We start from the raw sequence: 23,041 nt of genomic DNA on the forward strand, positions 1-23,041 counted from the left end.
AGAAATCAATGAATAAAAATAAAGAGGGCTAAATGTGCATAAATCAGTTCCCATATTTTATCGAGCCTTCAGTGGTGAAATAATGAAGAATGACCGATTTCGAGTTCAATCAGATCCCTTTCATTGTAAAAACTAGGTTTAGAGGTTGAGGAAATGCACCTTTACCACCCAACATTAGAATTGCAGCTAACATGCTCGACCTATCTTCCGAATTCAACTACATGCATAAAATACCCATTTGAGTTGTTCGTACGACCTCATGCAAAGTGATGGATTCCTCTACCGATGTATCAAGTAGTTCGAGAGGCATGCCTTATGTGTGTAGTATCCATGCCTAAAGCACGAAAACTAGCCTGCTCTATACAAGTACCATAATCGAGAGATAAGAGGTTTTAACTTGACATCTAATACTGTCATACTTACATGTCCGAGAAGGTTGAGGTTGTGGTCTGGATGCGAGAATCCTCTATTTCTACTCCCAATCACTATCTCTAGCACCAAAACACCAAAGCTAAAGACGTCGAACTTTATAGAGCAAAAACCATCAATTGCATATTCTGAAAACATGTAACCGCTGCAAATCAATGTGTCAAAAAATCATTTTTATACGCTAAGAATCTAGACTTTCTATTACTGTTTTAGGATACTTAAGTGAAGTAATGTGTAAGGTTCTCCAACGTGAAACTGAGAAAACTGTCTTCAATCAGAAGTAGGTTTGGATTCAGTCAAAGAACGATGTTCGTCAAGTAGAAAAATTCATATGCGGTCATCTAGTTCCCTCAGCTCAAAGGAAACTTACATGCTCTGATTGGTTGTGTTGTAAGTATCAGTATCGTTTTCTCTCCGCTTCAATTCTTGTAATTCAAGTTAATTGTGAGTTGGAAAATTAGAGGAAGAGAAGAACCCCCACATTTGACTTTAATATACAAATATCAAAAAACGAAGTATCAACATGAGTATCTCGGGTGGGAGAGAATATGTCTTGTAACTGGTTGTATGTCCCATTGCGTCTAGCTCTCTCTTCACGTGATTTTTTGATTGCATGTCAGTACGTAACTACGTACAGATGTAATGGATTAATTTGGTACCCTCTCATTGACTTTTTGTTTGCATTGCGGCAGAAATTTTCAGAATGATTCCAGGGATGCTACTTGCATTTTTTATGCCATTGTGTCTACCGTTCCCTGCAGACTTTCTTTGTCGATGTTTAGGTTTCCTGCAGGTAACAACGAAGTTCTGCTTTCTCGTTGTTCTTGGTTGCTGAGTGTGGTGGTTTTTTGCTACCTTGTTTCCCTTGCTGTCAGTTTGCCTCAGTTTTTTTCATGCTGTAGGTTGTTTTTCAGCGTGTTTAATTAAGTTGTACCAAAGAAAAAAAAAGCTCAATCTTTTATTTTAGTAAACAGTAGAACGCAGTAAACCTGTCGAATCTGAATCAGTGGTTCAAATATATGATCTGATCCAATCGAAATCTATAAACGATAACTAATTTGCATCTACAATTCAAATTCAAATGAGTCGCCGCCTATATCAGAGTAAAGCTTATGTAAAGCAAGAAGTTGTATGATCAGAGAATACTCAAGAAACTCAAATTAATAGGACATTTTAAGATGATACAAACAGAACATGAATAATAACTATCGAGCCTCGAATAGTGAATAACTGACGTCATTAGCTGAAAATGTAGCCTCGTTTGCACAAGGATCAACATTGTTGTCATCTAGAACCCTTTCACTATAAAAACCAGGTTTTTGAGGTTGAGGCAATGCACTTTCACCACTCAACATCAGAACTGCAGCTGGCATACTTGGCCTATTTGCCGGATTTCGTTGCACGCATAAAAGACCCACGTGGATGGATCGCAGAACTTCGTGTTGATTACTGGAGTCTCCTACTGATGTATCAAGCAGTTCAATGGACATGCCTTCTGTGTATAAATTCCATGCCTGAAAGATCACAACCATCAATTTTACTGAATAAATAGAAGCATACAGAACAAGTAAAGACATAAAATAATGCTAGACGAACCAAGTTTTACATTTTTAAGTGGAATCGGATCCACTTTTTACATCAATTATTGTCATTAATTGTTAATAGACAGTTCAGTGTCACATTCAACGAAATACTACAAATTGATATTGACACTTACATGTCCTAGCAGGTTGAGGTTGTGGCCTGGATGAGAAAATCCTCTGTTCCTCTTCCCATTCACTATCTCGAGCACCATAACACCAAAGCTATAGACGTCGGATTTTATCGAGTAGCACCCATCAATGGCGTATTCTGGGGACATGTAACCACTGCAAACCATTATGTCCAAAACTACCCTTTATAAGCAAGGTATGTACTATGTAGACTGTAATAGATCTTTTACAATACTTACTATGTTCCAACCACTTTCTTCGTCTTAGCCCTAGTTTCATTTCCTCCAAAACTTCTTGCCAGGCCAAAGTCTGAAATTTTTGCATTAAACTCACCATCCAATAGAATGTTACCGGCTTTGAGATCTCGATGAATTACTCTCAATCTAGAATCTTGATGAAGGTAGAGGAGCCCCCGAGCAATCCCATTAATAATTTCAAAACGTTTAGGCCAATCTAGTAAGGTGTTTTTTCTTTGATCTGCAAAATAGCATAGTTCACCAGTGTTAAAAACATTCGTTATTCTAACAAAATCAACTTTGTGATCTTGCACTTCCCTTTCCCTTCCCTTCCCTTACACAGCCAACCGACGAAGGATCAGACGTAAGTTTTCAAAGTATGAGGTGAATAGAAACTTAAGTCAAGTGATGTATAAGGTTCTTGAGTAGTCATACCGAAAATAAAGAAGTCTAAGCTTTTGTTAGGCATGAACTCGTAGATCAGCATCATCTCGTCTTCTTGAATGCAGCATCCTAGAAGCTTCACTAGATTCCGGTGCTGAAGTTTGGCAATATGTGTAACCTCATTCTTTAGCTCATTGAATCCTTGTCTCGAATGTTTGGAGAGCCTTTTCACAGCTATTTCTTGTCCATCTTTCAATGTACCCTGAAATTCATCAGACCGTATCAGATCAAAATCCATTCTACTCCCTGCTTGTATCTGTTACTCCTGACCAAAGCGACATGCTGAAATGTCAAAACAATTGTAGCGAGGACTGTGATTTCACCTTATAGACAGATCCGAAACCACCTTCACCAAGCTTATTGTGGTTTGAAAAATCACTTGTAGCACAAACGACATCACTTAAGTCAAATAATGGTAACTCTAGGTCTTCCTTTTGGTTGGACCTCACTTTTCCTGCAAAGTACGTAGTGAAGTAAATCATTTAACATGGAACTATACTACCTAGCTTAGAAAACTGAGGGGCAGAAGAGTAGAAAGTCAAATAGCTTACCATCTTTTTGGCGCTTCTTCTTCCAGACATAGAGCAGGGCAAGGCCCAGGATCAGCAGTCCAGTAGACAACACAGTACTGGTTACTATGATCCTCATTTTCTTCACATTGGATTCAGAGTATTGAGCGTTGATCTTTGTATCGTCTACATGATCTAAGAATGATGATTTTGATGACAGAAAAATTATGAGTCGGAGAGTAATAAATAAAAAAGATTATATTGTCTATCATCCAACGAATCATTGCTAAGAGAAGAATTTGCTAATTGTGTCAAAATTCAAAGTTCTAATTGTTGGAATTAGTACAACATTTCACTTCGTTATATCTTGACTTTCTTTCGAGCATATGATAAATGCATAATCACCACCAGGTGTTTTTTCCATACCTAGTTCTGAAGCGGCCATTCTTATATAAATGTCTTGCCCGTTTTCAGCGAAGTATCTTATATCAATCAGATCACCGTACCACATCAAGCACCCGCTTCCCCCATCCCGGAAATCCAAATTTGTATAAGCTGTGCAGGAGCAGTTCTTTGCGCACACCATCTCACATTCCTTGAGGTTCATGCTTATGTTATGCCAGGACTGTTCTGTGCTAGGCAATTTGATCCCCGAGTACTGTTTGAACACGTCTCCACTGCAATTCAGCGGAGCATTTCTCACACAGCCATTAGACCAATCCACCAAATCCCATTCTTTAGGATACTTTGGTTTAAATCCTTTCAAGCAGCTACATACCGGGGCCTTTTCAATGTTACATGCACCATAGACACCACATAATGCATAGTTGTCACAGTTATCAATTTGTGCTATTAGTTGAAGCAGCCAACCTTTGGTTCTATCAATCCACGTGTAGCGCCGCACAATTCCATCTGAAGTTAACACCACCCTCGAAAGGATTGAGTTGTTGTGAAGCTTGTAACTATAGTAAATTTCATCAGGCTCAGAAACAAGACTGTATGTATATATGGGGCTTGTATTTAGCTGAGGCGTTCCACTGAACTGGAAATGGACTCCAGTCCATGGTCCAGACCGAAATTTTATGACTGAACCTTCCCTCACAAATTTTTCTGCATATCCTTTGGGACCAAGTTGATATGTATAATTTCCATGAGAAGGATCCTGAGGACTTTTCCATGATCTAAAATGCCAATTGAAGCCTGTAACTGTGTTCCTACCAAGCTTTGCACCTGGTAAGAATGTATCGCCAGGGTAGTCAAAACTTTGCCACAGATAATTCTCAGGGTCAACATCACTCCCATCCATGACGACAAGATTACCCGAATCCAAAAGACGTGCCACTGGATTCTGTGCAGTTCTCGATGTGTTGGAGGACCAAACTGTGCTCATATTGTGGCTGAGAAGGACAAGAAGTCCGGGGTTGGTGACCTTCAGAACGCCGGATGAATCAGTGAGGGGTGTGTCTCTGTTGGCAACCCATACAATGGTTGTAACAGATATCTTCTTGTACCATATCCCAACGTAGCGGTTTTTCAAAGCACCGGGACTGAAAAAACCAAGCTCAAAGGTGCCACCATCTGAGACTATGGTCTGACCATCTGCAATGGACTGGAATGTGCTTGTGGCGTCATCGGCTGTGGAGAATACCGCTGCGATGATGAGCAGCAAAGAAGAGTAGAAAAGAAGCAAGCACATCTTAGTTGAAGCTTTCAATGGATTTTCCATTAAATTCATGGGAAATCACTGAATATTAAAGATCTAATTGTCCCTCTATACCCTTCCTCGTACATGTGTGATATGCATTTTTGTCTGTCATTTGAAGGCCTTATTCAAATAACGTGAATACCTTTTCCTGCAAGCAATCAATTATTTTAGACTTCCTTCAATATTGTCGAATAATTATTTTTGACTTTCTTCAATATTGTTGAATACTTGGGCGTATTCCGAAGGAAGACAAATTGTTCTCCAACGTGAAACTGATGTCGAATTAGGTTTGGATTCAGTCAAATAATTATGTTACCGTAGCCCGACAGTTCCGTGTCCATGCATCACAACATTTCCCGAATCCAAAAGTCGTGCCGCTGGATTCTGTGCAGGTCTTGATGTGTTGGAGGACTAAACTGTGTTGTTCTGGTTGACAAGGACAAGAATTTTGGGGTTGGTGAACTTCAGAACGGCGATGAATAAGCGAGGGGGGCGTCCTTGTTAGCTACACAAACGACGGTCATAACTGGTATTTCTTGTACCATATCCCAACGTATCGGTTTTACAAAGCACCGCGACTTAATAAACCAAGCTCAAAGGTGCCACCATCTGAGACAATGGTCTCACCATCTCCATGGACGGAAATGTTCTTGTTGTATTGACCTTATATGCCGTGGAAAATGTTGCAGCACTAGTGATGAGGATGAGCAGCAGAAGATGTAAGCACATCTTAATTGAGATTTTTGTTTGTCTACATGTGATGTGAATTAACTGGAATTAAGTCCCATTCACGTTTGCTCAAACATAAGACTAATATTTCTACACAATTCCTATTACTTTTTAGCAGAGCGATAGCGTTAGTGGAATAAATAGTTAGTTATTAGATAAAAGATAAATCAGTAGAATCGAGCTTTTATGAATTCTCCGGGAATGCATATGCATGATTGCTTATTACTTTTCAACACTACGTCAAAACGTCATATGCAATTCCTATTCATATGGTGATACAAAAAGGAAAAGGATTTGGCCTTTGATCGCGACCGTTCATCGTACATTGTGCGGTCTGTTTTCGTTATATACTATTTATATTTAATTTTAAATTTTAAAATAATTTCTAACCTCATGATATACGATGAACGATCTCAATCACAGAATCCGTAAGATCCTCAGAAAAACGATCCAACTAGCATCTTTTTCCATACAAAAAATATATAGTATGTATTATACGCATGTGTGTCTCTGTGGACGGCTTGACTTGTATTTGTTAAAAAGTCCACGAAAGCATAAACGCACTAATCAACCATACCAAATTTGCCATTTTGTTTAGGGTTGACTAACTATTTGACTTTCAGTAATGCTTTGAAGATAATTGTAGCATTAATCTATTATATATAAAGCCGAAAGGCTGATGAACAGTGGAGAGCAGTGTGATGAACAGTGGAATTTGGGTTCGTGCATGAGACAAAAATTTTGGTTTCACCCCACTTCAACAAAAAGAATTGGAACAAACTGTCCCTCAACCAAAAAAATTCAAAACCTGTTCAAAATAATATATCAAATTATACAGGGGTAAGTTGGTAATTTGATCATCATAAAATATAATATAAATATAAATGGTAAGAGAGAAAAGAATAAAACAAATGAAAGGGAAGAGAAAAAATAATAAACAAATGACAAAGTTGATGATGTCCACCGCCCACGTGATGGGGAAGAAAAATATAATAAAAAATAAGAAAAATCATGAATGTTGTGTTTAAAACATCTTAAAAGGCACATAGCACCGGTGATAAAAAAAATAACGAAATCAAAAAATATTGAAGCAATTCATGTATATAAATACATTTAAAATGTCTAATTCGCGCTTAGCGTGCTGCGATTCAAAAAAATACCTTTTGCACCTGGTTATTTATTAAATATTATTTCTCAATTTTTAAACACTTAAGAGGTGTGTAGTGCCAATTATAAAAAAGTCTCTCGCACTCATATAATAATGTGATTCAATTAGTTGTGAAATGATCTTTTTTTTTTTTTTTACCAAACGATGTTATCTACACTAAGGGAAGGGTGTGAGCTTAATCTCACAATAGGCTAGCAATCAGTTGTTTATTAAATATTATTTTTTCTAATCTTAATGTAAATTCAATAAAATGTAGATGGAAATTGAAAGACAGCTTTTATTAAATGTATTTATTATTCATTTCCATCTACATTAATAAATACATTTAAAACATGTAAAATGCGTGTAACACGTCGTGATTCAAAAAATGTCTTCTGCAAGCATGTGAGCGCGTGCATGGAAGCTAGTTTGGTAATACTATGTTTTTAAGTGCTTTAAAACTCAAAAATACTTTTTCTATGTTTTTAGTTATTTTAAATGTACTTTCAAATAAGTCCATAATATGCATTACACACATTTTGACTGCGGTTAAGATTACTTGTACACCTTTATCCAATTTCCAATTAGTTAAGGACCCATTTCATAAGTATATCATTTGGGCCCGAGGGAAGAATAGTTGAGGTAAAGTTAATTGGACGGAATTACGCCGGTCATGGGTTGGTCATGGGCTATTGCCAACTTCCTCACTTGTAACTTTTCCGAATACGGATCATGGGCTCAATAGTTTCCATAGAACATTGGCCCTTCAAGATTCGTGGTTGGATCCTCCTTTAGCAAGAGTGGATTAAGAGCCCAATAGCGTCTGTTGGAAAGTGAGCAGAAAGCAAAAAGAACGACCAGAAATCAAAGTACCAAACCATGAATCAGGTAGTCTGGGAGCTACTTATGCGACGATCCAGGGGTATTACCAACTTCCTCATCAGAAATCAAAGTAGTAAACCATGAACCACATTATTAATAGCTCATTGTAAAGTTAAGTCCACCCGTCTCCCTTAGTGTTGACACTATTCTAAAAGTCCCCGCCTAGCGCCACCTAAGCCCAGCCTAGATGTTAGACGGCTGGTCGCTGCCCCGATTAATGCTTAGGCGTTTGAAAATTAAGAAATGACACCTAGACCTGCTGAGAGACCTGCTGAGACACCCGCGTAGACTGGCTAGGCACCTGCCTAGCCCGTCCAAATCCGCCTAGATTACAACTCACTTAGACAGAAAATAGATAACTTTCATTTGTATTTTATTTTTTTCAATAAATTATAAGAGACTTGTTGAATACTTTAAATGAACACATATTATATGCTTGTTCTCCATATTTTCATTATGTTTCAATATTTCATAATATATATATATATATATCATTCTATTTTGTAGTTTATGATGAAATTATATATACTTTAAGTATAAACAAGCACTTTTTACATGACATATAATATATTTACTTAAATCCGCCTAGTCCACTTAGGCGCTAAGCCCCAGCCGCTATGCCCCAGCTCATCGCCCGACTAGCACCTAAAGTCTTTTGGAACCTTGAGTGTAGATAATATTGTTTGTAAAAAATAAATAAATAAAATTGGGAAATTAACCATAAAGCCTCGTTTGTTACAAATAATTATGGATAGTCCTCTAAAGCTAGGTAGATTAGAAATGAAAAATGCTAAATAGACTCGTTTAAAGTGGGACTCTCGATAGATTCTCTATCATCTCACAATCAAACGTTAATTTTTGTGTCAACATTATAAAATATTGTGGCAAAACTCTTACTGTAATTTGTGAGGTGTTGGGATTTGGGGATTTTGATTTCTAGGTCGATTAAACCCTAGTTTTGATTTGTGATTTGGTGGTGCAGGGTTTCACATCTCGAAGAACATGGAGGAGTACCCAAATCGATACAATGTACAAAATTTAATAAATAATTATAAAATTAAAAAAAACAAATCGATCCTGGAGGCAATCTTGGGACTGATATGTCCTTGGCACGATTCTTCCGCATTTTGACTTTTTATTTTTTATTTTTAGATTCTCTTATTATTTGTCACTCGGTACTACAATCAGGCGATATTTCTCTTTATTTAGAAGTGTGAGATCTTAAGTTCGAATATCATGGATGACGAATTTGATACCAAATTAGGTTGCTCATTGTGTGGCTTAGTCAAACTCTCACTCTCCTTAGTGTAAAAATATCGATGTATTAAAAAAAAAAAAAATCTCTTATTATTTTATTTTCCAATTGTTTTAAATTTTAAAATTCTTTTCTAATATATTTTGCGTGTCACTATATTATTAGAACCGCTGGTTCTACCAACAAAAGTCTAAGAAATGACCAAATTGATGAGGAGCGGTAAATTTCAAAGACTAAATTAATTGATATAGAAAATATATGCAATAAAAACCCTATATTATGGCTGGCTGTTGGTGGTGAGGTAGTTTCGATCGGGACAAATATCTCTCTCTCTCTCTCGTCTGTCGATTGAATTGTGAATTATTATATTATACATATAGGAAATTAAATGTGAAATGGACTTGTCCCAAAGTGTTAGTAGTATTGAAATGCACATGTTAAGCCTGCAGGCAGACACCCACCTATGACCAAAAACACACACAGAGCCAGAGTGAGATGGAAAGAGGGAGAGATGCATGCATGCATTGGGAAATATGCTCATTTCTGATCGATCCAAGCATTACTTTTGTTTATTTTCTTTTGTCATCACAAGTATACATCACTTTCCCTTTCCATATCCAAATTAAAAAGTTCCCAAACCCCATTCCAAATCCCTCACTTACTCTCTTTCTTTTGCATTTGTGTTATCATTCAATGTTCCGAGTTTCGTACTTTGTTGTGGGGGTAATTTCAGTTCATGGCAAAAACCCCATTAAATTTTGTTCAATAATTAGAAAGAGAGAGATTTTTTTTTCTTTATTAAAAAACGATAGAGTTGTATTTTATTGTCATTACAAATAAATACAGATTACAAAGGTGCGAATTGGGTAGAATACGTAGCTTAAGTGACTAAGAAATTAATTTGGAGTGGATTTGCACAAACAACGAACAAGAGTAAACACCTACACGACTACGACATGCACAAAACTACAAATGACACCACTACAAAATTGTCACAAAACACTATAAAAACATATTCAAATCATTAATTGTCACGTAATTAGAAATAAAATTATTATTAACACTTCAAAAATTTCATCTTACATTCTTTATATGTGTATATTTTTTTTATTTTAAAAATTTTAAAATGTAAAATAAAAATTTTAGAATATTAATAACAATCCTTTTTAGAAAAATCAATTATCATTCAAGAGAGACTTATCACTTGATAAATCGGTGAGAAGAAAGTATCTCTCGACTAACTTATTCCAGTTTTGTTCTCAGAAGTTACTGGATATTGATAGATGACTACAGAATCATGTGGCTAGAGTGGGTCCAGGGATGCTCTGCAAAGGAGCCGACCCCGCCATGCAGGCCCCATGAATGAATGCCACTTCTCCCTCACTTTCCCCAACCAAACGGTCAAATTTTACTTTCGCAAATGGAAAGAGTGAGGAGAAAAAAGATTGCATACATATAAAGCAGACATATATATTTTCCAAATTCCAAGCATCCTGCGCACAAGTAAGGTATGTTTCCAATACAAGAAATAATGATAGCCCCATCACACCAGGCCCCATCAGAAAGCTGCAGCAGCAGCAGTAAGCATCACACTTGGTTGTCATAACAATTCTAGCACAGTATTAATTCAAAGCCAAATGGAAAAGTCTCCTTTCATTATCTTAGATCATTTTCAACCGAAGGCTGGTCAGAGGGTTCGTTTTAATTCTCTGATTTTTCAAGATATTAATATTTTAATGAACAGTACATGATCATATTTACCTCCATCTCCAACCGAGGGCCAAATGGCTCATTTTAGCCTTGTCACAAAAAACCGTCTCCAACTGAGGACCTTAGAACCAAACATAATTTATTATTTAAATTTAAAAATTACTACAACTTAAATTCAAATCCAATGGCTAAATGACGTAAAAAAAAAAATATGAACCAAATTTTGTAAAATAGAAGTTATAGGGAAAAAAAAATAGAATTTAAAAAAATATATGAAACAAATTTTGTAAAATAGAAGTTATAGAAAAAAATAGAAGTTATAGGAAAATTTTTGTAAATGAAAAAAAATTAAATAAAAATGTAAAAAAAAAAAAATCAAAATTAACAGCTAGCTGACATCAGCTAGTTGTTAGATTTAAAATTTTGTTTAAGGATTCTTGTTGGATATAACTGACAGGAACATATTTATATTAAATGTATTCCTGTCGGATATAACCGACAGGAAATCCGACACAAAAAAAAAATTCTGGCCAGCCCGAGGCTAGTTGGTTGGCTGGAAGGGGCCAGCCCTTTGAGATTCTGTCGGGCCCACGAGCCCTCTAGCCTAGCCCTCGGTTGGAGACGATTTTCGAGCTATTTTTGGCCATTTGGCCCTCTGGACCCTTCGGTTGGAGATGGCCTTAGCTTCTGCAATGAGACACAACCATGTTCATTATCTACTTATACAACACAAATATATTGTTTTTGTACTATTTCGTGTCAATAATATAACGTTAACGTGAAAAATTTGTCACAGTAAAGATGTAACGGTGTCATGGAATAGTCATATCCTCCTCTATCTCATGCATGCATTAGCAAATGTGAGTTTGGTTTTATGTATTGATGGAAGAGATGAATGGAAGGAAGACATATTCAAAGGGTTGGTTTTATATGTTTGTTGGGGTGATGAGGGAGAGATTCCCGAAAAGGGAAAAACAAAGGTGTAAAGATGGAGAGAGAGAGACAGAGAGAGAGATTCTGCGTAATGTGGGGGTTAAAAAGGGTGGAGATCACATGTAGAATATAAACACCGACTTTAAGTTGAATGAAAGAAAGAAAAGAAAAAGGAAAAAATAAAGATAAAGAAAACTTCCATCTCCACAAGTCAAGGTTGCAAAACAATTAGCTCAATAAAAGGTGGTGAAGCACAAGCACACATGATTCCCAACGTACGTATCTTTCTTTTTTTTTCTTTCCGTCCTTTTAAACTAATTTGTATCTAATTTGTATCGAATCCTTATCATGATAGCATGCCTCAAGTAATCTTGGCCCTCAAACCTAGATTTTGTTTTTTTTTTAATATTGGAGGGTCGAACTTTGAATCTAGTCTACGCCTACTCATCATCATATGCATCCTTACCATTAGAGCAAGTCCACCTCAAGAACATTGTTTGGGCAATTGGGCAATCAAATCCCCTAAAATCCAAAAACCCCTCCTCCGCATCTCAATCAACTGGACTATTGGGAAGCTCGATTGAGCACACGGGTTAGAATTGCCCGAACTTGTGACTGAGAGAATTTGACGTCATGCAGACGTCAGCCTAGCGTTAGCCACCTAAATATTTGTTTTGCGCCAGGCCCATGGATTACACACGCCGAGAACAGCGAGTGGATCAACAAAAAATGTAGTTGGGGCCCGAGCTGCAAGCGCACTTAACCCTTCAAAATTGGGGATGACGTGAGTCATTTCCTGGCCGTTGAATTTCCAACAGCTATATTTCTAGGCAGTTAGATTTTGTATATCTTTTCTTACAAGGGAAAGCAATCAAAATGTAATATTATTGGTTGTAGTGTTTTTGTTATAACTTTTTATTACTTTTGATGCATGCTTTTTGGATTTCGGTAGTGGTTAAGCCAAATAATGGTTGATGCGGTTGGGTCGGCAATAATAGAGCTACAATGAAAGAGAAAGATGATGAAAGGTGGAGAGGTGGAGAGGGAATCACTCATGCTTCATTTCTCTTGTTCATGACATGGTATCTTTTTCTCTCTCTTTCATGAAGTTTCGAACCGATTGTTTAATTGTATGATCGAATTCGAGGCTAATAGGGTAGGACTATTACCTAACTTTAGCATTTTTCTTTTTAAATATCATATAATGACGGGATTAATATAATAAGTAGTAGATCAAGCTATATTTTCCAAATTAATTAGTAAGAGTAAAATGGAGATAGATGTTCAAAAAAAAAAAAAAAAAAATTGTTGCCAGAGAATTTGTATCAGATCATTGATTATATAGTTGTTTAAATACATAATTTAGATTGAAAACATAAGATACAAGACTATATAGTAATAGAACATTTTACCTAATTTCTATTTGAATATATGGTTTGTTCAGTAAACTTTGTCTCTCAATTTATGCGGCAAACCAAAATTTGATGAACGCATCTGCTCAGGTAACGGTTATCCTGAATAAACAATCTTCAATCAATAGGGAGGACAACACTTCCCTCATAAAGGGCAGTTAGAAGCTGGTTTTGAGTCTCCTCCACACACATTTATCTCTGTAGATTCTTTATTAGTAGTCTGAAGAAGATAATCTCTAGTGGCATTATATCATCCATGGTCGCATTTTCAAACTTCATGTACCAACCAAAAACGAGATTTTAATATCGTCTCTCTTGATTATTCGTTACTCAACCATCAAAGTTGATTTTGATTTGCTATTGTGTGCCTTAGCCTTGTCTTATATTCTTCTCATTAGTCTTTAATTGAAAAGAAAAGAAAACAAACTAGTGTCTATTTGTGGTCCAACGTTTTTAATTAAAACTAAACTATCGTGATTAAGCAGCCTGAATTATGCCGAAGAAAACTCGAGAAGATCGAAGATTAGGATGCCATGCTGGATATGCCTTGTGACTCTGTCTGTACGGCATGCCCTGCTAGATCATGCAACATTATATCATACCAAAGAGATAATAACATTAACCATGTGGGTTTGTGTAAAATTACTATTTAATTAGGGAATTGTTATTAGCACTCAAAAAATCTCATTTTGCACTTCAAACTTTCTATAATTAGAAAGAAAAATACAGTTATGAGGAGTGTACAATGAAATTTTTGGAGTGCTAATAACAGTTCCTTTTAATTAAGTCTCTGAATAATATTATATTTGTACTAAACAAGGATAATTGTTGTTAATACAGTGTACTCATTAAAAAAACCAACAGATTAATGAAAAGTTGTTAATAATGTCAGATTATGCCTCCTCAAATCTTCCGCAAATGAGAGATTATGTGCAGGATCAAAGTTGCGGAACCCTAGCTTGTTGGCTACTTTAATTGATTAACTTAGTGGCAAAGCTTTTGGTCACTAATTAAATGACAGATCTGTTTGTTATTTTGTCTCCTTGATTGAAGTTACTTTTTCCTCCCCTTTGCATAAGTACTTGGAAAATGTTGCAAACTATTTTTTTAGAGTCATGTTCTCTTGACCTTCTGACGGTCAATGATTTATAATCACTTCCCGTTTGATTTGATATTAAGAATAGAGACTCAAACACTAAATACATATTCATTTATCCGTCATTTTATGTGAATCTAAATAACTTTAATTCTTTTAGACGATATCGAATCGAAAAATGGCCATGTATCAATTGATTACCGAGTGACTAAAATAACATTTCTAATTTAATTAAATAAAAGAAAACTATAGTTGCTTAACCGTGATGCAATTTGCCTTGACAATATCGTTGTATTCAATAATTATGGGTGGCAATAATGAATGCCATTGTCACCCCGTTGTCTTGCTTTTAAAAAAAATATTATTTACATATTTTTATGGGAAAGGTACATCTTCGATGTCTTGGTACGATGATTTGATAGCATCGAATTATTAAGGAGGGAGAGCGGTAGGGCATGGCCGTATGGGGTTTATATACATCAAGAGGGTATATATTATGGTACATGAATATTTCCTAGCTATATATTTTATATTCATTTTTCTTATATGCATATCGACCACACAGGCTAGTGGGTATCTCCTTGCATATGTTAGCATGCTGGGGTTTCGTAACATTTACACATTTTTCTTTGCCTAACTAATTAAGAAGAAACGTGCCATGATCTAGGTGATGTGGAGGAAGAGTAGGGCGTGAGACAGATTGGTAAGCGAAAGCCAATTTTGAATGAGAGTTCATCTTTTTATTATAAACTGTGTAACTAGGGATTCTCTCTTGCAACTATTTTATAAATCTACTTGTGACATTCACAATAGCGATTTTAGGAGGAGTGAGAGGTTCAATTGAATGGAATCCTAAAATATTTTCGCCATCTAACTATATATATATATATATATATAGTTAAAATCCGGGAACATACATTTGACACCTATTTTTTAAGGACCACTTTGTAATTTAATTCAGCTATCTGAACAATCTATATTTTAGTACATTATTCAAAGACCATCCTTGCAAAAAGTTAGACAAATCCAAAATCATGAAGACATTTATTTGTCATGAAAAAAATGGACCAATGCAGTTCGTAAAAAACACTAGATTTAATCAAATGTTTACCTGGTTTCGAATTTGAGTGATTTTTTATAACTATAATCTTTGAGGTAAGACATAAAAGATGGATGGTTCGGATCATTGAAATATTACAGAGTAACCCCACAAAAACATGTGTCAAATGTGGCACAGAGCCTCCGAAATCTTAAAGACGACCTTAGTCATTCGTTTCATAAAAACTTGTCACATGATTACATAATTAAAAAAGATAACATCTCCTTTTCTTGGGTACTTACTTTATGGTTGTAGTTTGAAGAAAAAAGCAGTAGAATTTGTCATGTCATGTAGCAGGGTGACTAATTAAGAATTAAACTTATGACGTGTTATATATATAATTCGAAAGACTGATTCATACATAAATACTAGATACTCATAAACTCAATAAAGGAAATAAGCTACTTTTTGTAAGATATGGTATGTTTTATCCACATATCTTGTGACTTGAAATGAGATTTCTTACTGTAAAATTTCTCCTCAATTTAGTGTAAAAATGTAAGAACGTAACATAGGAGACTAAATTATAACATAACTACTGAGTATTTCCCTTTATATCGCTTATGAGCATCCATCAACTATTATTGGTATCTTCATGCTTTTATTTAGGGTCAACATCGTGACCACCTACAAAGTTGCATCCTTATTAATCCAATCTTAGCAGCAACGTTTTTCCTAAATTAACAAAACTTGATTACTAATTCACAATTATGCGGAAATAACACCAAGCAATCTCAAGGAATTAAAGCGCAACTGGATAACTCCGAAATGGAACAAATTTTATTCACTAGGTTCTACATTTTATACTAATTTAATCAGATGAAGCTTGAACTTTAAAAATTCAGAAAAATTAGTTGGGATTGATTGGCATGCTGTCAAATGTAGATTTGGTCAAGATGCATGCTTAAAATGGAAGGAAATATTTTAGATGCAAAAAGTATGGCTCTAATATGGGAAGCAATAAATTAATTCTAATTGATTTGTAATATTTTCTTTAAGTTTTAGAAAATAGTAGATTAGAAAATGTCCAAGTCAGCAGTTCCGTTCTTCTAGACTCGATAATTCAAGAAAATTGTAGTCACATATCGTGCCAATTCTAACCAACGGTGAATGATAAAGTAAAACAACAAAAGTTAAATGAACATTTATTCTCATCCATTGTCCACCGCTAAATTAAGATAAGCTCAGACATTATGTCACGTGAAAACATAAAGGATGCGAGGTATATTATGCAACAAAATATTCGGTTGTTTTTGTCTAAGGAACCAATATTTGATGCACTAACATTTGTAGAAAATGAACATTCGAAACACCAATAACATTTGCAGAAAATGAACCCTTATCCTCAAACGGCTAAAAGTTTTCACAAAAGCGATGGAATTATATTTATCAAGTAGATGTGGTACCAATAAATATTTAATAAAAAAATAAAGTATTTTTATTGGTTGTTGTCAAATTTGGAAAATTAAAGCTTAAATTGTAGCCTATAGAGACGTGATCATTATGATTTTCTTATACGTAGCATTCTTCTTTTGTCAAATTTTATTAAACTTTTTTTTTTTGTCAAACAAATTTATTATACACTTGAAGGTATTTGAATCCGAATGTGTGACACTTTAATATAAAGGTTTGTGTGAAACAAATTGTTTTTGGACTATGTGCCGTTTAATTTCCGATACATGTACGTAAACATGTCATGTTATGCAACTTTCACTTCACATTGATTTCTAGAGACTCGGAATAACATTTTACGTGCCGTATATTGACAAAGATAAAAGGATTCGGATGTACCCCTAATTTTAATTGAATAGGCAAACAGAATTTTAGAAATAGCGGTAAATATTAAAAATTGTTGCCCACACATGTGCGACTGTTAGTTAAGATCTCACGTGCATGCACAACACACGTGGACATGTATGACGAATGAAAATAAAACGTCTTTACCGTTGCATGTATATATTTTTGGAAACTTTAATGAAAAACTCTCAGTATTGTTTATTTTAACGAAAAATCACATTTTTATATTAAAAAGTTAATCATGGTACTATTCACTTTACCCTTTATTTTGTCATTATCGTTAAAATTCAAAGTTTTCAAACCATTTTTATTAGTTTTTCTTATATTTTATGATAACCTAGACATGCATCAATACAAATTAAAATGAATTTGATTAATTCACATGCTAACGGCTGACAACTATCGCATGTGCGTTGATAACATAAACATTATTTAATGAAAACTAAAATTTACTTTATACGAATTTAGATAAATTCGATTCACATACATTAACATTTGACAATTACCGCATGTGCGTAGACAACTATGCATGACCTACTAAAGACTAAGATCAATCGAATGGGTGTGATGATTTGATTGGGAGAGTGAGTGTGGAGCGACAAGCAGCTAGCAAAAGCCTCTTTTTCTTTTTTCGGTTGCCATGGCTCCAAAAAAAAAAAAAAAAAAAAATCCAACTGAAAGAACAATTTCACATGGAGAGCGAACATGGAGCCGTGGGATAGAAACTGAAAGGAGAATTCAATGAATTGTTGATTGTGAATTAAGTAGAATTATCAGAAAGATGAGTAAATGACCTACTTCTAACAACATCGATATTGTCCCAAACTTAATAATTAACGCTTACACAATCGTCAAGTGTGAAATTTTATCATAAAAAATCTCGATGTTAGTTGAAGTACGGTTAGAATATTTAAACTATTATTTTTTTTTTTGTGGAGCCAATGTGGAAGTCAACAAATTGTTGCTCTCAGTTCGTCTATTTATCGCATCAAGTTTGGTTTAATAGAGAAAAAATGACAAATTTATGAAGACTTTGATTCATTGTTGCTCTGATTTGGTTGGAATTCAAGTTTGTTCTTGGTTTAGATTGAACTAGCAAGTTTTGGCAACCACATCAATAAGAAAATGGAAATGGTGTCCACGTGGCAGATACAGTCCAAAGCTGAACCAAACAAAGCGAAACGTACCATGCTATGCGCATGAGTAAAAATAGAAACTGCCAAATGGGCCCACCCTCCAGGCGTACCACCCGTACTCCCCCAACGTCCCCCTTTAATTAATTTAATCACACAGGCCTCTGTATATGGTAATTGACCTTTTTTGATATTTTACTTATTTATGTATTATTATTTTAGAATATTAAAAAATATTAGAATATTATTTATTTAGTTTTAGCCTTGTGATTGACAAAAGTCAGTTCGGTGGTCCCCGCAAGTCCACGCTGGCCCCTCGCACGTGTTCGGAGGGATGAGTGTTCGTCGTGTTCCCTGCCCACCCGGCCCCACACTTGCTGCAGCTGCGGTTGTGAATTCACTGAATTTTTTATGGGCAAAAACAGAGAGGCAGGCGGGCTCCGTAGGGTGACTTGGCGCTTTGGAGTATAGCTGTGCCTACGTGGCGGCCCCTGGCATTCCCTCCCGTGGCGGGCCCCAGTGGGCAAAGTACTGCGTGGCAGATGCCCTGCCCACAATGTCAGTTATCGACATCACTTTCTCTATTTTTCATTTGATTAATCACCGACGTAAAAAGTAATAAATTATTTCTGCGAGGAGGACCGGAAAACAGATACGGGCAAGACGAGGCGTTGGCGTTCCGGATACGCCCCTCAGTTATCGCTGAAATTACGGACTGACCGGATCTCTGTTACTGTGTTGGTTGCGAATTAGGAGTCAAGTAAAACAAGCACAATACGGAAGGGTCTTTCTGGTAACTGCATCCCAATATAGACAAAACGGTCAAAATCCATATATATATCTCTGATTCTCTCGCTCTCTCTCTCTCTCTCCACCTTTTTAACCTTTACTCTCACACTGCACTCATTTTTTTTTTTTTTTTTTGGGTTTATCTTTTTAATTTTTTAATTTAATTTTCTCCCTTTTTTTTTATAAACCAAAGCAAGCCCTAAATAAAACCCCCCATCCATCCTCGCCACCTCTATTGCATGCCCTTTTGTTCATTTCCTCCTCACACTTGTTCCCTCCCTCTCCTCTACTCTCCTCTCTCCTCTCTCTTAAAAAGCACCAAAAACCCATTAAACCAAATCCAAACAAGAACCACTGCCAAACTCCATAACGCTTCTCTCTCTCTCTATACATATCGCCACACCAATTTGCAAAACCGAAGAAAACGCTTCCTTTGCTTCCGCTGCTTTCTTCTCCTTTCACCATAAAAATCCATGGCTGTTGAAGCCCGGCATCTCAATCTTTTTCCATCCCAACTCATACCCAACAGGTACTTTTCACAATCTCTCATCTTTTTCTCTGTATTTTATCATCTGGGTCTGTTAATATTGATGTTTCGGGGCAAAAATTTGATTGCTTTGGTGTTATTTTTTTGTCGTTTTCAGGGAAATGATGAACCAGATTCAAGGGAACTCGAATCTTTACAATACTCAGATTGGGTACGGAGTGCCGTTATCCACCGGAGGAGTGGCGGGGGAGGCTCTGCCGCCGACGTACAACTCCGTGATCGCCGATTCTATAATGCCGCCGAAGACTTCCGCCATGAAATCCGACAGCGGCCTCACCTACAACGTTCCGATCACTCTCCCGAGAAAGCGGTCCAGAGACTCGATTGGCAACGGCATCAGCCCTTCGTTTTCGCACCCGACTCCACCGTTAACCAACTACAAGAACTGCGGGGCTTTCTCTTTTCTCGGCGAGGACATTTCTCTGCACGTGCAGCAGCAGCAGTTCGACGTCGACCGTCTCATTTCCCAACATGTAAGTACCAAAATACAGAGCTTAGAAATTCGACGGATTCGGACGGATTTGGTGTTTGGTGTTTTGATTATTTGATGGGTATTTTGTATCCGGTTATATTGATCTGGGATGTGTTTATTTTTCGATTTTGCAGATGGAGAAGGTGAGATTGGAGGTCGAGGAGAAGAGGAATCGGCAGGCGCGGCGGATAATAGATGCCATTGAGGTGGGGGTGGTGAAACGGCTGAGGGCAAAAGAGGAAGAAATTCAGAAAATTGGGAAGCTGAACTGGGCGCTGGAAGAGCGGGTCAAGTCGTTGTGCATGGAGAATCAAATATGGCGCGACCTCGCTCAGACCAACGAGGCCACCGCCAATGCCCTCCGCACCAACCTCGAGCAGGTCCTGGCACACCAGGCCAAGGACGACGACAACAACCAAAACGACGCCAACGCCACCGCGCTCATGGACGACGCCCAGTCATGCTGCGGAAGCAGCGGAGGCGACGAAGGCCGAAACGACGGAGTCGTGGGGTTAGATGGGTGGCGCACGGTGAAGGGTACTACTAGTACAAATGGTACGGAGGGTCCTGGCGGGGAGGAAGGTACAAGCGGGGGATGCAGGTCGAGTACAAGTAGGTGGTGCAGGAGTTGCGGGACGGAGGAGGCCTGCGTGTTGCTTTTGCCCTGTAGGCACCTTTGTTTGTGTACGGTGTGCGGATCATCGCTGCACACTTGCCCCATCTGTAAATCCCCCAAGAACGCTAGTGTGCATGTTAACATGTCTTAGATCAAATTAATTCACCTCCCAAAAAAAATACAAATTTTCATCAATACAAATCTGTTCTTCTTCCTAATTTTCTCTTAATTTCTTTATTATTTTTCTTGTGAGTAATTAATAATTAATTTTTTAGGTTCATGGGTTGGCTTCAAATCCTTGGATTAATTCACATTTACCTCACTTCAGAACTCAATTGACACCACAGCAGTTGCAACTTTATGAGTTAAAAAACCGCAGAAAACAATTTAATTTTCATGGGATAAAAAAACCCACCAAAAAATTCTGCTGTCCTGAAAAACAGAATCGATTACAATATTTACATGAATGTAATATAAATATTATTTGAACGTTAGTTATAATTTATGTGAATACCTAGTGGATTGCAAATTTCAACCCTTCCAATTTTTTGTTTGCATTGTTTATTGTTTTCCTAAATTGTATAGTTTTAGTTTTGGATAGAAAAATGGATAATGAGGCGCATTTTAACCAGGCAGATGCGATGCGCATGTTAGCGAGCGGTGGCTCAGAGTTGTATGTGGGGACCGCTGACGTGAGGGACGTGATACGTTCGTTGTATTTCGTTGTTTGTTTTAATCCGCTGCCGCTGTTCTATCGAGACCAACTAGGTAACCGGAAACGGTGGGGCGTCGCGGGCACGCGCGACTTCCGAAACGTGGGGTCAACGAGAGAGGGGGCGAGGAAAGGGACAGGTGAGAGGCAAAAGCTGACACGTCGGACGTGCGCGCGCAAATGTTGCTGTGGCAATAGCACTCATCACTGCCCGCAACGGCAACTACTTCTGAAAAGTATTAAAATAATAAATAGATTATAATAAATTAATTAATTAAAAAATGGAAACTATAGAAAAAAGGACAAAATCTGGGGAAAAGTAGGAAAAAGTCCAAAAGAGTGGCAACATCATGGGCACACTCCAATTACTAATAGCACAATTTGGTGCGTAACCGAGACGACGACGTATAAGCAGAAATATCGTGGATACTGGGGCACAATAAAAACTGTTGGGATTCCCGAAGCCTGGTGGTGGTTGAACGAGGCGTGTCCTACGCACGTTGCTATGTGCCTCTCTTTGGTCGCTTTCATATGCTGACAACAAGATAATCACATTGCCCTCTGCCCCTCCCCTATTGTTTTCCTATTTCCTTTTAATTATTTAATGCTTTTTTTTTAATGGTTTAATTTTAGAGTGAATTTGGAATTACACCTACGACTTTTAGGGTAACGCTAAAGAAAGAAGAGGTGGGGGTGTCCTAGTGAAGGGTGGCCCTGACTTGTATTGGAAGGTGAGGGCAGTGGAAGAGAAATGAATGTGGTTTGTGCTGAATTTGGCAATGCAGGCTAATGGGTTTTGGGTAAATTGGTAACCATAAGTGGTCCACCCTAGTGTAAGTTGGTACAATCGTCCTACTAGATGTTAAGTCTCTATGGTACGATAGGACTCGATTTGATCTGATTTGATCATTACGATTGTCAGTCATGCGTATTATTAGAATTCTACTGATTCAATAAATTTAATAGTTTTCTATGTTATAAGTGTTAGAATTCCTTTGTTCCACATCGGTTTAAGACCAAATCCTTTAAATAGAATTACTCAATTCTAACTAATACCGAGATCTTTTGTATTAAAACCCTACACCTGACGAATTGAACAGATGGCCAAGTGAGGACAGTATCAGCCCGTCTACCTGAAATTTAACAATAAACATTTCGATTTTTCTTTGCTAAATTGTCTTACGTTGTAGTGATATAACATAGTTGAGCATTGGACCATTACCCTAAAATTGGGTTATGCCAAAATTAGAAAATATTAATTAAGAATTAGGTTGTACTAGGACATGGGGGTTTTGATGAACGTGAGGGGCACGTGACATGTAGGTGGTATTTTCCTTTTCAAGATCTAGGGAAAATAAAGTCAATGATAAGATAAGCAGTGTTTTGGGATAAAAAAAAAAGAAAGTGAATTATTCATTTCCAGTCAGTCACCACCCTTTGTGGGACTCTTGGAAATTATGCTGCCCAAATATTTAGACAATTATTTTTTTTTTTTTATGCAAGTTATAAAATGGGGTTTGATGACATTATGCTTTGCCGTGTTTAACATGTTTGCATATTTTCATGCAAAGCAAAATTAGTGGTTAATTACTTAAGGGTAATGCTTTTCAAAATATTATTTAAGAAATTTTCACTTATAAAAGATTATAAAATAAAATTTAAGACTTTTTTTATGTG

At 36.7% G+C, this 23,041-nt stretch overlaps 2 protein-coding genes across 2 annotated transcripts; one reads left to right on the forward strand and one right to left on the reverse strand.

The window, feature by feature from the left end:
• Positions 1–1,634: 1,634 nt before the first annotated feature.
• On the reverse strand, positions 1,635–5,065 carry LOC137727246 (G-type lectin S-receptor-like serine/threonine-protein kinase At4g27290). Its single transcript, XM_068466102.1, has 7 exons — positions 3,757–5,065; positions 3,373–3,525; positions 3,145–3,275; positions 2,813–3,023; positions 2,381–2,618; positions 2,147–2,297; positions 1,635–1,943 (listed from the first exon to the last, which is right to left on the reverse strand). The coding sequence occupies exons 1-7, from the start codon at positions 5,063–5,065 to the stop codon at positions 1,635–1,637; spliced, it is 2,502 nt and encodes an 833-aa protein (XP_068322203.1).
• Positions 5,066–19,232: 14,167 nt separating this feature from the next.
• On the forward strand, positions 19,233–20,870 carry LOC137729163 (probable BOI-related E3 ubiquitin-protein ligase 3). The gene is made up of 3 exons (XM_068468010.1): positions 19,233–19,546; positions 19,662–20,037; positions 20,171–20,870. The coding sequence occupies exons 1-3, from the start codon at positions 19,491–19,493 to the stop codon at positions 20,801–20,803; spliced, it is 1,065 nt and encodes a 354-aa protein (XP_068324111.1). The 5' UTR covers positions 19,233–19,490; the 3' UTR covers positions 20,804–20,870.
• The last annotated feature ends 2,171 nt before the right edge of the window (positions 20,871–23,041 follow it).

The sequence above is a fragment of the Pyrus communis genome, chromosome 3 (genome assembly GCF_963583255.1).
Source record: "Pyrus communis chromosome 3, drPyrComm1.1, whole genome shotgun sequence".
Classification (NCBI taxonomy): Eukaryota; Viridiplantae; Streptophyta; class Magnoliopsida; order Rosales; family Rosaceae; genus Pyrus; species Pyrus communis.